This window comes from Plectropomus leopardus, chromosome 2 (assembly GCF_008729295.1).
Source record: "Plectropomus leopardus isolate mb chromosome 2, YSFRI_Pleo_2.0, whole genome shotgun sequence".
In the NCBI taxonomy this organism is placed as follows: domain Eukaryota; kingdom Metazoa; phylum Chordata; class Actinopteri; order Perciformes; family Serranidae; genus Plectropomus; species Plectropomus leopardus.
This window is the reverse complement of record NC_056464.1, coordinates 20,180,355-20,195,519: the sequence shown is the minus strand read 5'-3', so window position 1 is coordinate 20,195,519 and position 15,165 is coordinate 20,180,355. Positions and strand designations below refer to the sequence as shown.

The 15,165-nt window shown below is 38.6% G+C and overlaps 1 protein-coding gene across 2 annotated transcripts in view; it reads left to right on the top strand.

The window, feature by feature from the left end:
• Window positions 1-15,165, top strand: part of srgap3 (SLIT-ROBO Rho GTPase activating protein 3) — a 75,576-nt gene that overhangs the window by 32,295 nt on the left and 28,116 nt on the right. For both annotated transcript variants that reach the window (XM_042504357.1, XM_042504350.1), the window contains exons 4-5: window positions 6,693-6,755; window positions 14,064-14,249. In XM_042504357.1, coding sequence (XP_042360291.1) covers window positions 6,693-6,755; window positions 14,064-14,249 — 249 coding nt within the window. The remainder of the gene's footprint in view (window positions 1-6,692; window positions 6,756-14,063; window positions 14,250-15,165) is intronic.

Genomic DNA, 15,165 nt, shown 5'->3' with positions numbered 1-15,165 from the left:
CTAGGCTCCATTCAGATATTACCGTGTGTCTGTGTCTGTGTCTGTGTCTGTGTGTGTGTGTGTGTGTGTGTGTGTGTGTGTGTGTGTGTGCGTGTGCGTGTGTGTGCTTGTGTGGGTGCCAGGCCAGTGTTTGTCAGAAACTGTGCCAGAGCTGAAAAAGGAGAAACACTCCGTCTTTTCTTTTTTTTTTTTAAAGTCAGGCGCCCTCAGGTAGCTTTTTCTATATTTGAAAGTATGAATGGATGGCTCTGCAGCTGCTTGCTGGCAGACATATTGCAGAGGCAATAAATAATGCATCAAAACCATCATAGGGAGCTCAGGAGAAAATTAAAAATGTTAAACTGAAATAAATGAAAGAGCTTTGGGTGATTGACTGTTGGACATGACAAGGTGATCAAGGACAAAAAGTACAGCTGTCGACAAAAACTTGATCAAGGGCCTGTTTAGCATATAAATGGCAGATAAAGTAAGCTGTGTGATGCATAATATTATGATTTATTCTGTTTCCCATGATGTTATATTCAATAATGATGTACAAAAAGCAGTTGCGAATGGTGTTCCATATCAGTCGCACATAGGGATGGTCGATATATCGAATATACTCGATGTGTCACAGCTTGTTCCATGTGGGATGTACAAAGAGACTATATTTCGAACGTCAGGTATAATTGTCACATAATTTTTTTAAGTCACTGGTATGAGACTCGCTTCGACATTTTGGAGATAGTGTGAGCAGGCGTGGCGTTTGTTTTTGTATCTCCAGGGCTCCGGACCACGACAGCTTTGTTGCATTTTGCAACTACGAAGCACCAATGCGACTTGCAGATACTATTAGTATATGAACTTCAGGTGTAAGTTTTTGTTTCTTAGCTTGTTGTTTCTTAGCTCCAGAATGCAACTATTTTGTCACATTTTGCAACCACGTAGCACGTGAATGTTATTAATATATGAACTTGGGAGCTGTTGGTTGTTTCCAGCTCACAGTCAATAATCCTGGCATCCAAATGTGCCGCGGTAACTAAAAGTCTAATTTAATGAATGGTAGTGGCAGCGGTGTGAGCTGGTGAGGCTGTGGGTTTTTGTGCCTGCAGAGCTCTGATTATGACTATTAAGTCACATTTTGCAACCATGGAGCACCAGTGCGACTTGCAAATCTTTGCAATATAAGAACTGGAGAGCTGTTAATTGTCTGCGGCTCACAGTGAATAAATCCTCACATTCAAAGGCGCCGCAGAAACAATCTAACTTTCTGCTCACTGTAAAATCTAACTGTTATGGCCCAAGATGCAGTGGGTGCTTCAAAATAAAAGCATCAGTGGTTCTGCTCTGCTTTATGTCATTATCATGATACTTTTAATAAATATATATATGAATATATAATACCTTCTCCAACAGACTGATTCAGCTTCGCTGTCGAAAGGACAGATACAGGAAATCTTTCCTGCCACAAGCCATCCACCTGTACAATAACTCACCTCTGTCTGCGCTTTAAACTCTGGTCTTAGCTCCATGTCACTCTGCACTGCTGACTTTATTTCTATTTATATTTATTCAGATACTGTTCCGCACTTTACACATGCATATATGTAGATATGTACAGTCTCGTAGTTTTTTTTTTAGGTTTTTTTAAGCATATTCCTTTATATTCTATTAATAATGTGTGCTCTTTATTCTCTGTTCTTACTGTATGGTGCTGCTACATCCCAATTTCTCAGTTTTGAGATCAATAAAGTCTATCTATCTATCTATCTATCTATCTATCTATCTATCTATCTATCTATCTATCTAACAGTTTTTAACTCTATAATGACATTACTTGATTTAACCTTAGTTTCTGACAGTAGCTACTTTGTTTGACTTCGTGTTAATGTAGTTCTTTTAGTAATGTTTATTATTTTAGTAGTCTACAGTGGTTTAGAGGAGACTTCAAAATATGAAGATATACAGCCAAGAAATACTGCAGTATCATTTTTAAGCTATATCTCCTTGCCCTAATCCCACATAATGCAATTACAATAGAAGCGGCAAATGTGAATCTAGAGAAAGCAGTGTTCCTTTTTCCCTGACTGTATTTTCTGCAGTGTTTTTATATTGACAGTCATACATAAACTACTGCACTACTTTTTTGCCTTTCATAGAAGGAAGATTTTTAAAATGTATACAAACAGGCGTTTCCATAAGGGCTTTTACAATACGACCCGCCACAGCTCTTTCAGTGTGTTGCATCACAGTCGTTCACTCCCTGCTTGAACTCTCCCTGCTCTCCCAGAGCCTCTGCAGTACATGCTGCAGTCTGTCTTGTTCAGAGCCACTGATGCATACAGATGCCATTCATCAGCTGCTGGAGCCCTCTGAGGATATTCCCTATTTATCACACTCAGTCCAATTGTTTGAGTAGGACTTAGCGCCTGCACTCTAGATACAAACAAAGTAAAAACAACAAATCCCTCCTGTATTACTAAGGTTATTATGTTTTATCTCCTCTGGGTGCATTTCATAATCTAGTTTAATGAAGAACTGTTGGAGCAAGATTTTGTTTGATGGATTTTTGCCCTCTTTGATGATGATTTAAGTTTCTGACTCACCAGTAGCAAGTTTTTTCGAGCACAGTTTTTATAGCCGAGCAGGGTGTGGACAAATATGTTAACTCCCGAGTAGTTGTGTTGTTTGTGTGTGTGTGTGTGTGTGTGTGTGTGTGTGTGTGTGTACGTGTGTGTGTTTGTGTGTGAGAGAGAGAGAGGGTGAATATCATAAATACTTGCCCTTTTGTTGTTGTGTTAGTCATTGTCTTTCAGCACAGCTCCTCCTTGTTATATTGATCTGACAGAAAATGAGACTCATAATGATTCATTTCTGAAAGGAACATAATGCATCTTGCTGTGTCACTATGATGCACTCTTTTGGGTGGACCAGAATTAGTCAGCTCTTGACACACGTCAATGAAGCGTCCGTATTTAAAAGCACGACACACTGCACACTTAAGTATGCAGCATGCGAGGCCTCGGCTATTGTTAGCTGCACACAAACCTCCCGTGTACCTAATTAGCTGTTTGCATCAATCTCCAACTGACAAGTGTCATTGTTTCACTAATGAACATGGCCATGATTTTATTGACCTTTTCACTTTAAACAGAGGTTTTCCTTTGCTGCCCATCTCCTTTGAAAACCCTTAAGATCTGACTTGTCAAATCATATGCAGTGCATATGAGATGTTGAGCCTAATTTCAGAAAAAAATAAAAAATTTCAAAAAAAGAAATGTGTAGCCACTAATATGTGTTGTAATTACTTCCTCACCATTAAAAAGGAGAAGTTTCACAAAAAGTTGGATTTTGGTGCTGTGTTGGCTTGTTCTTTTTAAAGTTTTCCACCTTAAAGAAGTACTTCACCCACAAAATGATCATTTGTATGTAAATTACTTCCCCCATATTACCTTGGATTTATGAACAAAACTTTGTTTTCCCGCATGCTTCCATGGTGAACGAAGAATCCAAAACATAGACAATTCTTGATAAATTGGAGTAAATTGAGGTCTTGTGTAACAGCACCAAACATTTATCAAAATAACTCTTACACAACTTGTGCAGTATAATTCAAGCCTCATTTATTCAGCCGTATGCCTAGTACTTTTAAAACTCATGCATATTTGCTAAAGTTTTGATATAGTTTTTTTTGCTGTTGAATGTGAACCCCTATGACTCCAATTTTTAAAAAATATCAGTTTTGTATTTTTCATTCAGCGTGGAGGCAAGTTTTTAAAACAAAAATGGTTATTTTATGGGTGAAGTATTCCTTCAACATCTGAATTGTTGTCAAATCAAATGCAGTGTTTTTCAGACTACAGTTGTATTACAGAAGTCAGGCTTTCCTAAAGATTGTATTTTTTAGCCACTAAAATTTCTCACAATTAGTTGCTCAGCATTAATCAGACATTCTGTTAAAATTTGCAACCTTTATAGGACTCAGCATAAACAGGAAATTCAGGAGTTAATAAAGCATTTTTATACAGCATTTAACTGAACTTACCCTTTGTACTATACACTCTTCAGATAGTAGGCATCCATTCTTCTCTGCTGCATCTCTATTATTTTGTAATAAAACTACAATATAAATGGCATTTCCTGAATGAAAAGGCAGCCCCACCCCCTCTCTCAAAATTGCTGGACATTGGGGCTTCAGTTCAGATTTTTCTCGGCTCTGATACTGTAGCTGTAGAGACACCCTCAGGCCAACAGAATCAAACTGAAGCCAAACTTTTGCTGCAGTGTTGGCCGACTGACCCCACTGGTGGTGGTGGATTTAACCTAGGCTGCGACAGCCCTGGCACAGGGCACCACACCATTGTGCTCATTGACAGAGATTACATTTGTATGAGCTCATACATAGAATATACATAAATTCCTGCATAGTATATCTTTAACATAAGAGAAGACTAATTATAGTCACATTGTGGAGAGTAGCTCAGCCAGCATCCTATTAGTGATTGTACTGATGTTGTTTTTTCTCAAACATAACAACTGTCTATAGCTCTGTGAAGTTGGAGAGGTGTGATTTATGTGGGGGTTTTTTATGTGTAAGACTGTCCCAGTGAGACGTGTTGCTGCTGTTGGTGCATTTTCTCAACTCAGAGTCTTCAAATAAAGACTGTATGCCTCTCTCCCACATAGTCAGACACCATGAGATTCACTCTGTCTTTTATTTGTCCCTCCAGTCCAGGTGTGTCCCATGTTTTTGATTTTAAGGCATGCTGTGCAGTGAGATGACTGTGAAAAAGTACAGGTGCGTTGTATTAAAGGCTGGAAAAAGAATTAACTGTGTGGCTTTATGAGGTGTTGGCTGAATCTCTGAAAGTTTCCTCCAAACAAAACAAATGAAATTGGTGGCAGAAAGAAATGATGGCTTAAGCAGTCTCTTCATATTTAAAATGAGATTTGAAACTGGAAATAGGGGTTTTTGTTTCTCTTGACACATTATTGATTTTTTTTTATCTTTTGCAGAGCACAGTGAAACATCAATAGACAGGGTTTTTCTTTGTCAGAGGATGTCACACATTGTTTTCACCTCTTGATGCCCTTACACATGCACGCCTGCACTTCACAAATGCAAACACACACACATACACACACACTGAAAATGAGACCTCAAAGAAACTGCAAAAGTCTGCATATGAGGCGTGATCTCATGTGCAATAGTCACAGGAAATTGAATGTGCTTATGGTGTCGCTAACAGTTATGTCTCTCCTGTTCAGCAACCAATTAGAGAGGTACAGTATGTGTGTAAACTACATGTATACATAGGAAATTCAAAGCCCAACAACAGTGATTGCTTGTACAGTTTGCAATAGATTGATGAGCCTCCGTAGTAATTTCATTTTTGAGAGCAGCATCCTTGATATTTTCATTTCCTCATGCAGCTTGTTTTATGTTTGCCTGCAGGAAGAGCTGGTGGGACGGAGGAAGCAGGGAAATGGTTGTGCTTATGGTTTTTGAGTTTCAAACTTAAGAGAAAAAAATGTAATTCAATTATTCTGATAGTAGAATATTTATGACAAACAAAAATAAATACACTCAGTCAGGACATCTGGGGCCATAATGCTCATAATCCACCAGAAATCCTATTTTGTGGATGGTAAAGGTGGGGGGGGGGGGATAGTGGCAGTATGGAGTTAAACAAATTAAGTATGTTTTCTTTAATGAATAATCACCTTGAAAAAAAAAAGAATTGTGGTATTTTTTCAACCTTAGAATGAGTTGTGTATATCTACGTAAGGAGCAGGTTCTTTTCAACACAGTCCGCTATGTTGCGCAGCCATGTTTCTACTGTAGCCCAGAACAGACAAACCAAACATTGACTCTAGACAGGACCATTCGCATTTTCACATCGGCCATAGTTAGCAGGCCCTCAACGACAAGCTGAAGAGGAAAAACACAAACTTTGTAAAATGAAACTGCTTTATTCAGTGTGTTTTTTTTTATTTCTGTTTTTTACCAGTTTGAATCACCAGGTCCATTTGTTTTGAGAGGATGAGACCTCTGCAGATGATTTGGCTCCTGATAAAATGTCTTGAACATCTCCATCTTAAGTTATCAGAAAAAAAGGTGAACACACGTTAGCAGGTGTTGGGCTAATGGCCTGTCTCCGACATGCCAACCAATATAGAAGAAACACGGATTTGTACTGTGAAACTGTTTTATCTCGTGTTTCACCAGGTTTCAATCACTGTGTCTGTTTGATTTGGAGAGGAAGAGACCTCTGCGGATAATTTGGCTCACGCAGAAAACCTTCTTAACAATGAACACTAAGGGAGTCTTTTCTGGGAGTTCCCACTTGGCACACTAGAGTTGCAATCTGCAGTTTGCTAGATGCCACTAAATCCTTAACTGAGTCTTACACACTGCTCCTTTAAATGTCAGCCATTAGGTTTAGGGATGTCTTTCCACATGCTGAAATTCTGACTGGACAGTGGTGCTAGATAAAAAGCCAGGGAACCACCAAAGTCATTTGGATTCATCCCTTGATGTCCTTGAATATCTGCACCAAATTGGGTGGCGATCCATCCAATAGCTGTCGAGATACTTCACAATGACTCACCAAAGTCATAGTGTCAGCATAACAGACTGAGTTTGTTCCAAAAGGTCACAGCAAACACAGTTTATTGTCTCACACCTGTTATTTCTGCTTGCTGCGTTTCAGAGCAAGGACATTGGAATCCAGATGCACGAGGAGCTGGTGAAGGTGACGAATGAACTCTACACTGTAAGTAATACACTGTGTCTCCTACAGATCGATGCCTCACACCTTATCTCATCACTGAGCTCATCCAGTTATTTTTCCGCGCTCTGTCTTTCTGACATTTTATTTCATCCTCTCTCTTTTTTATTCTATTTTATTACCTTGCTTTCTTCTTTGTACATTCTGAGCTACTCGTCCTTTCCTCCCTTGAGTGAATGTGTCTTTTTCTTTGAAAGGTTTTTGTCTAAATGTACACACCAAGTAAAGCAGATATAAGTCCACTGTTACCAGTCATGACCACTCTGGCTGTGTTTGAAACTGCAACAGAGGACTGGAGTCAGCTTAAGTCTGTCCTTGTTATAACACGGCTGTTGTCACTTCACCTATACATAATACACTTAGTTTCCAGTATATGAGGTAGAGGTAGCTAAAACTAATACAGTCAAATGCAACAGCCATGGTTAAATACCTTCATGAAGGCGAAAATGTTCAAGTGTTGATACAAACTCAGCCATTTTGCAGGAATTAATTTGTCAGGCTGCATTATCATTTTTTATACTGATACCTCTGGAAAGTAATGCCATATAATTCATAGATAACCAAGCGGCAGCCTCCAAGGCTGAGAAACGAAGCCAAAAGGGAAGTGCCAAAAACTGCAGCTCCTGGAATAGCCACTTGAGGCTGGCTCCAGAAGCCAGTCCATCCTCACAGACCCCCATGTTAAAATGCTCAAATTTACAGCACAAATAAACATGTTTGCATGTTTAATTAAGGGCGGGGTGCTTTGAGTGACAGGCTTATCTGACGATAGTGTCCTTGGCGTCCCAGTTAGATCCACCTCTCGCTCCTCCTCAGCTCCAGCTTCTCACCCAAGTATGGTCACTTCTGGCTCCAAAAAACAACATGAAGAAAAAATACCTATCTTGAGGCCTCAAAACAGGAGTCCACTTTTGTTAAGTGTGTCATGCCACATCACACACTTAACATAACACCCAACCATGATTATTTTCTTGATTATCTATTGTAAAAACAGTCTGCATAACTTTTCTTAAATCATCATACAAACTGATGTATGAGGATACATTGAATTTGTGATGCTGTTGAATTGTATCATGTTCCACTGAGAAGAGAAGCTCATAAGAATGTGTTTCATAACATGTTTGAAATTACTGTTGTGTATCATAGAGGTATTTTTTACGAATTTATTATATACCTGCTTGGTTATGATGATGATGATTGATGATGATAAGTAAAGGAAAGAAGGGGGAGGTTGTAAATGATGAAATGGAAAGCTACTACTTTTACTCCAAGTCGGCAGTTTTGAATTACTTTCACATCTGGTGGTTCCCTCGGCTCTGGTCCTGTTTAAGGGTCACATCACTGGTTGTCTCTGTGGAATACCTGCCTGCCTCAAAACATGACTGTATCATTCGTTAGGGTGTTTTTTCTTTGACGACCAGTTTCTTTACTGGTACAGAAGGTTCTCTTTTTCATTGTTGATATTGTTTTGTTGAAGCGGCGTTCTGTTTCATTTTGGTTTGGCAATTGAGAAAAGAGGTAGTTCATATCATTCACGTCTCTAAAAAGCAGATTTTTTTTTCTATCAGCTTTTGCATCCCAAATAGGCTTTTTATTTTTTCCTTTTTCTTTTAGGGACCAGCTCTTGGGCATCCTGCAGCTGCTTCCCGTACATGTCAATACTGAAAAAAAAAAAGGTGCAGAATGGATGTATGGATGTTTCCTGTCGTACTCTATATAGCCAAGATGTTTGGTTTTCAAAAATCACTAACTGAAATGCTTGATTGCCGATCGCATGTGCAACTCTCAACAGAGATGAGAGGAAAGTGAGATGGCTCACTCCTTTGCTACTTCTATCATCAGCTCTGAAAAAAACAATGTGTTTTTTTAATATTTTTTTTTTACCTCTTGCCTGATCAGACAAGTGAGTTGCATGATACACTAGCCTGATGTTTCATTTTATTTGCCTTTGGCAATGGGCAAACCTTATTGTTGAGCCCTGCTTTGTTCATTTTTCTAATTTATATAGTTGTACGTGCAAACTCTTTTACTTTTGTCTTCACTAAACTCCTAAACTATAATTTAGTTGTTTTGTATTAATTCTACAATAACTGAAGAACTGAGGTGTTAATAATGGAATTTCCTGCAGGAAACCCTGCAGATGGATGAACGTATGTCAGGGATTAGGACACACTGTTTGGCGCTGCACTCTGGGATGCGTTCTTATTGAGGGAGGCTTAGTGCCCCAAAACTGGACGAGCTCCAGGCAACTTCAGCAATCTTCTACCTCCTGAGGTGAAACAGAAGAGATGGCAGCGCTGCCTTATATGACTTATTCATCTGCACAATGTGACGAGAGTCAAACTACCAAAGGGTGGTGCTGGCTACTCTCCCTGATCTCGCCATCTGTACGTTTGGATGCTGCAGATCAGTGTTGTGAAGAGCAAGTGATAGTCAAAGTGTATGTATGGCCTTTACATTCATACTCATTTTTAAAAGTGTTATTGGTCAAATACCTTTAAAAACGGACCTAGGTGGCTTTGTCTTTATGTTAATAAATTAAAATGCAATTATTGTTTCAAAAGGGTCACCTTACCAGACATTTCCAGTTTCCAGTGTCAGGGCGTATTTTAGGTTAGTTGAAACAGATGGAAACATGCCATTATTCCGCGCCTCTGTGTTTTTTACTATAAATCTGTTTCACCCATTCTCCCCTCTATGGTGGAGGACAATGCTGCATAATAAAACTCAGATGGTCCCTCTTCTCATGCTCTACTTGGCTTCAGCTGCGGTCTGACTGAAAATTAAAAATCCAAATGCTGACGTATGTAGCCTCGTTCTTTCTGAATATAGGGATTGTGGGAGTTGTGTGAACCTTTACAGTTACATTGGAAAGTGATTATTGATGCAACAACCCAAATATCACGCTGTTTAGAAAAATAATTTTTATGCTAGACAATAAAACACGCATTCTGACGCACAGAATTTGTTTTCTCACTCTATCCATCGCAATGTGAAACAAACAATTCAAGGGCGTTCCCTATTTTGGTTTTCTTGGCATGGTTCCTTCCTTTTTAAATGACTTTTGTACTTATTAATCTCAGTAAGGGCTCTCGGGTTAGAATATTATATCTATATATTTATTTTTTATTCTCATAATGCTGCCCTTGTGTAGCTCTGTGGGACCAACTATAATGAAGAGCAAATGCTGCTGACTTGGCATTATTTATATGAAAGGATTTTCCCAGTTGCCATCTTAACCTGTGAAAAACTTTGACAGTGCACAGGCAAGCATAGAAGTTGATAGTGACCCTCAGGCAGCAGTAAGGCTGTCTGTCGGAGGGGAAAAAAAGTATTGTTTTTCATGAGTGCACCCTTGTTAGTATTTGATTGTACAGAAATAGCTAAATCAATAGCGTGGCCACATGGTGATTGCCTTGTGGTATTTTCTAACAGTTTTCACTGGCTGCCAACAAAACAAATTTTGCTGAAAGAAAACTGTGAAATCCCATTTGAATCGAATCCTTGGCTGCTCAGCGAGAGGTAAGACCGTGGGCTGAAGCTATTGTTCAAATATTATTTTAAGTGTGGTGCTGCAGCAGGCGTTTGAGTGTTGTCGTTGTTGTTGGGTTGTAATTAATAAGCAACCTGAAATGAGAAATAGGAGCCAAAGGATGAATGAGTGACGAGCCAGTGACTTCCTGCTTTCAGCAACATATCTCTGTGAAATTCGGTTTTCTTAGCTTGAACCTGTTTTAATTTCCTGCCGCACTAACTTAATATCCCCACTGGGATCAATAAAGCTTATCTTATCTTTCCCATCCACCACCTTGTGTCTGATGTCTGCTCTTCAGTCTCATACACGGTTATTCTTTTGTTAACAACAACGGCGAAAATCTATCTCACAAGCCTGGGTGCTGTTTTCATTCATACATTCACACGTTCATACAGTCATTTGTTCATTCATTTGTAAGTCGAGTCATTTGTAGTTCATTCATTGTTTTTTCAGCAGGATTAAACAACATTAACTCAGATTTCTGTTGCTAAAAAAGGAATACCAGAAAATCATAGCTGCTGCATATTTGGGGAAAAACACCAGCATTTAGTAATCAGATTTTTATGTTTCACATTTTTGTATAACAAAAATCAGATTTTTTGTGCATGATTGGTCTATTTTAACCTTCTTAAATTATTCATTATATTCCTTGAGTCTATTCAAAATATTTTAATACCTAATGATGTTTTTTGTGCATTTAAAGGTATACTATATAAGATTTTCCTAAGAGAAAATGTATAGACTCATACAGCAATAATCCCTCTTAGTCATCACTTACGACCTACTAGAAGCAAAGGTGTAAATGATAAACGGACTTGTACTTGAATAGCGTCTCTCGATCTACCAACCACTCGAGGTGCCTTTACACCACTTGTCAAATTCACACACAAATTTATCCACAAGTAGCCGAAGCTACCATGCAAGCTGCCACCTGCTACTCAGTAAACGTTTTTTTTCTCTTAATTTCTAAGGCCTGTTATTGTTGTGCAATAACACATATAAATGTCTTCATCATCTATTTGAAATGTTCACCTGCTTTTTCTTCTTATATAAAGTTCATCCACAAATGTGTCCACACAACATCCACCCAAAATATCCTGGAAGTCACACAATGATAAAACACATTTACCAAAAGTACAAGAATATTTGATATCAAGTTTAAATTTCTCCAATGTATCTTTTACTTGATATGATAGAAAGTCAGACAGACTTACAATAGAATAGAGTAGAATAACTTTCTTGATAATAATAATTTATTAATAATTTAATTTATTGTCTTTGCACAGATTATTACAGTACTATATGATACTATTAATACAGTATTATTTACAAATAGTATCTGACAATTCCTGCATAGTTTCCTTTACTGTACATTTTTTTCCCAAAAATTCTTTTATCTACTGCTATAATAAAGACAGCGTCACCTTTTCTTGAATTTTTGTGTGCATGTTTAAATCCCTACAATACAGATGTGCGTAGAAAAGAAATATCTACTTTGTGCCTTCATTATGAAAATTTCCAGCCATTCTCTCACTGTTTGGTTTCTTTCACTAGCTCAGAGACTGCAAGAGTTAGTTAGCCTTAGGCTGTCGTCAGATGACTCAACTATACACACACCTCCTGTAGACACAGCTGAAGCTCAGTCTTCCTGCAAATTAGTTTGTGTCTTTAGCTGCAGGTCCCGCAGTCAGATGGTTCAAAGTTGGCCGGAAATGTAGTGCGTTTCCAGAGAAATTCGAAAGAAAATGGTTTGACAGCTTGGGGAGGAATAGAGTGTTAGCCTAGTTTCTCTGCTGATGGAGCAGCAGCAGCATCGATGTCGAGCTCTGTCACTCTGAGAATAGACTAATGGCTTTTATTCTATCTATTTATTTTACTTTCAGGTGTTTGCCTTGCAGCCTTTTGTCACTCTGTTGTTCTTTTTTTCCCGAAGCGTTCCTGCACTGCCTGGAGAGGGGTTGTATTTATGCACTCAGCACACGGACGGGCATAAATAGAGCCTCTAAAAGTGGCAGCACTAGTAAATATTACTGTCACAGGGTTGGAGGTCAGCGGAAGATTATAGTTGCGAGTGACCAAACGGCAAACATGTGATTTTGATGAGTAGCTCTCCTAGAGATAAAAGAACCCCCCACTGCTTCTGTCCTTGATCACAGGAAACAAATAAAATACTGTTTATGTTGACTGTCTAACTTCCTGAGGTGTTCATAGCAAATTCTGAATGCTTGAGACGTTTGAAGACGCAGCTCACATCTGGACGTTCCTTTACGAGGTTTAAGAGTGGGCTCCCAGAGGGAGAGGCTCTTCCAATGAGCATCTGGGGCGCGTTAAAGATGCAGGGTGTTTCTGTCTTGTCTAACGAGGGTTTTCTGTCACTACAGTCTTGTCATCACCATGTTTGAGTGGGGCGCGTGGTGTCAGAATGTCAAAAGTTTGAGCGTCTAAGTAAAGATCAAAGTGAAGAGGTAACTGCAGAGAACAGGAAACAATGCCATCACTCAGCTGCACAAAAGAGCTGAACAAGAAAAAGGCTGGGGTGATGAAGATTGACTGTAGAAATGAAGCAGAGGCTTGGAAAGCCACGATGAAGAGGCTATGAGGTGAAGATTTGACAGCTAAGACTAAACCACACACAACTCTTGGCCCCTGGATTCACTTAAAATATTCCACATGTAGTGACATCTGTGTTACCGCTGCATTGAGGTCCAAATTGATCCACCAGGCCACCATGAAAACGCTCAAATCGAACCACATTTTGGCAGGAAATTACACAGAGGACCTTGAAAAATGTGATACTTCCGTTTCATCTCCTCATTACTTTGTTTGTTGCATCTTAAAAGCAATGTGGAAGTATCAGCACAACAGTCATGCTAGTGCAAGTGAGTGTGCAGGTGTGAGTGGTTGTGTATTAATGGGTATATGAGCAAAAACACACAAAGGTGTCTTTGTGGTATGTTTTTTTTTCACATTTGACTTACAAAGAAGATTATTTAAAAATGTTCAGTCTATGAAATGTAAAAACCCCAAAACAAAACAAACAGCAAAAAATGCAAATGCCTAGAGACTCAGAATTATGTCAGAATTTCAGTATGAATCAGATTTGGGTGTTCAAAGCAAATAATCGATAATTCATTTCTTTTTTACCCTAAAGAGTTTGAGAGTTTAAACTGAGTTCAGCCAGCTGTTCAGTGTGATAGTGGTGTTCACATAATATAGTAAACAAGCTAACTACACTAACAACGATTGGAAATGTGCAATAACACTTTATTTCCCCAACATTAGATATCAAACAAAAGCCAGAGGTTGTATGTTATTAAGTTGTAGTGAGCTGTAAATCTATCACTTCTTGGTAGAAGATAGCGTTATCTTGGAGCCTGACCAGGCAAAGCCTCTTTTCTTTCAGAGAGCTGCCAAAGTTTCTGCAGCTGCCTGCACTATAGAGTGAAAAACAGTTGCTTATTCATTTTCTGTTGAGTGACTAAAATGCTGAATCACGTTATTGTTGCAGCTCTAATATTATATACTATAAATCATTCATATAAAACCTTCCCATCTATTTTAATGAGACACACTAAGCAACTGTTGCCCGTATATTTGCTTTTCTCCGTCTTTGGGCAACTGTTGATAAAAGTATCCTGTGATTTGGTCACTTTTTCTTACATAGTTCGACATCCTCTATGAAGGGTCTTAAAATGTAATGATATTGAGTCAAGTTAATTGTCAATCTCTTGAATACCTTTCATTCTTCTTTCCTGCAGGTGATGAAAACATACCACATGTACCACACTGAGAGCATCAGCGCAGAGAGCAAGCTGAAGGATGCCGAGAAGCAGGAGGAGAAGCAGTTCAGCAAGTCCGGAGATCTCAATGTGAACCTCCTGCGCCACGAGGACCGTCAACCAAGACGCAGCTTTGTCAGGAAAATTGAGAAGATGAAAGAGAAGGTGAGTATGACGGATGGATAGTGTTGTGTTTGTTTACATAATTACGTGCATCATTCAGCTTCAGTCTTCTTAATAAAAATCATGAATGATGAGTTAGGTGTTTAGCCAAGTTTAGCAATTTAAATCTGCTGTAATTATGTTTTTAGAATAGTATTGCATTTAATTTCAGTATGCACAGTGAGGAACCCACTGAGCTAATTGGTTTGGTTTTTGGGCCCTCAACTTGAGTGCTTCATGTCACTCTTAATGCTATTATATCGTTATCATTGATCACAACAGCAGCTATATTGATAAACTATACACTACCTGCACAGCACCAAACAGCAAACAAAGTTAGCAACTAGCTGGTGAACACAGAAGCATTTTGTAGCAAGAATCAGATACTTCCCTCATAAGTTAGTAAAAACCAAGAACTGAGCTAAACCTAGAGTGAATTATTTATTTAACCTTTATTTAACCATAAAAACCCCTTGAGATTAAAAATCTGTTTTTCAAGAGTGTCCTGGCCACACAGACAGCAACAAATGTTACAAACAACATAGAACAAAAAAAATACAAAATCAAAATACACAATTCCAAAACAAACAATGTAAAACACAAAATGAAGTTACTACAAGAAGGAACATAAGTGAACCATAAAAACAAGAAAAATTCAAACACCAGCTAAGATACATCCTGACATTGGCGCTTGGCATGTAGACGATGACATACAAAAGTCCTGCAACTCTGCTTTGAAACAGCCCAGAGGAACCAATGAGTGCATCTTTAAGTCCGTCTGTAGAATATTCCACATATATGGAGCTGCATATCTAAAGGCTCTGTGAACAGAGAGCATATTCATTTTAATTTTTTTTTTGCTTAATGTAGATGCATGCTGGAAGAATGGCTTTGTATATAAAATGATACTGGACAGCAG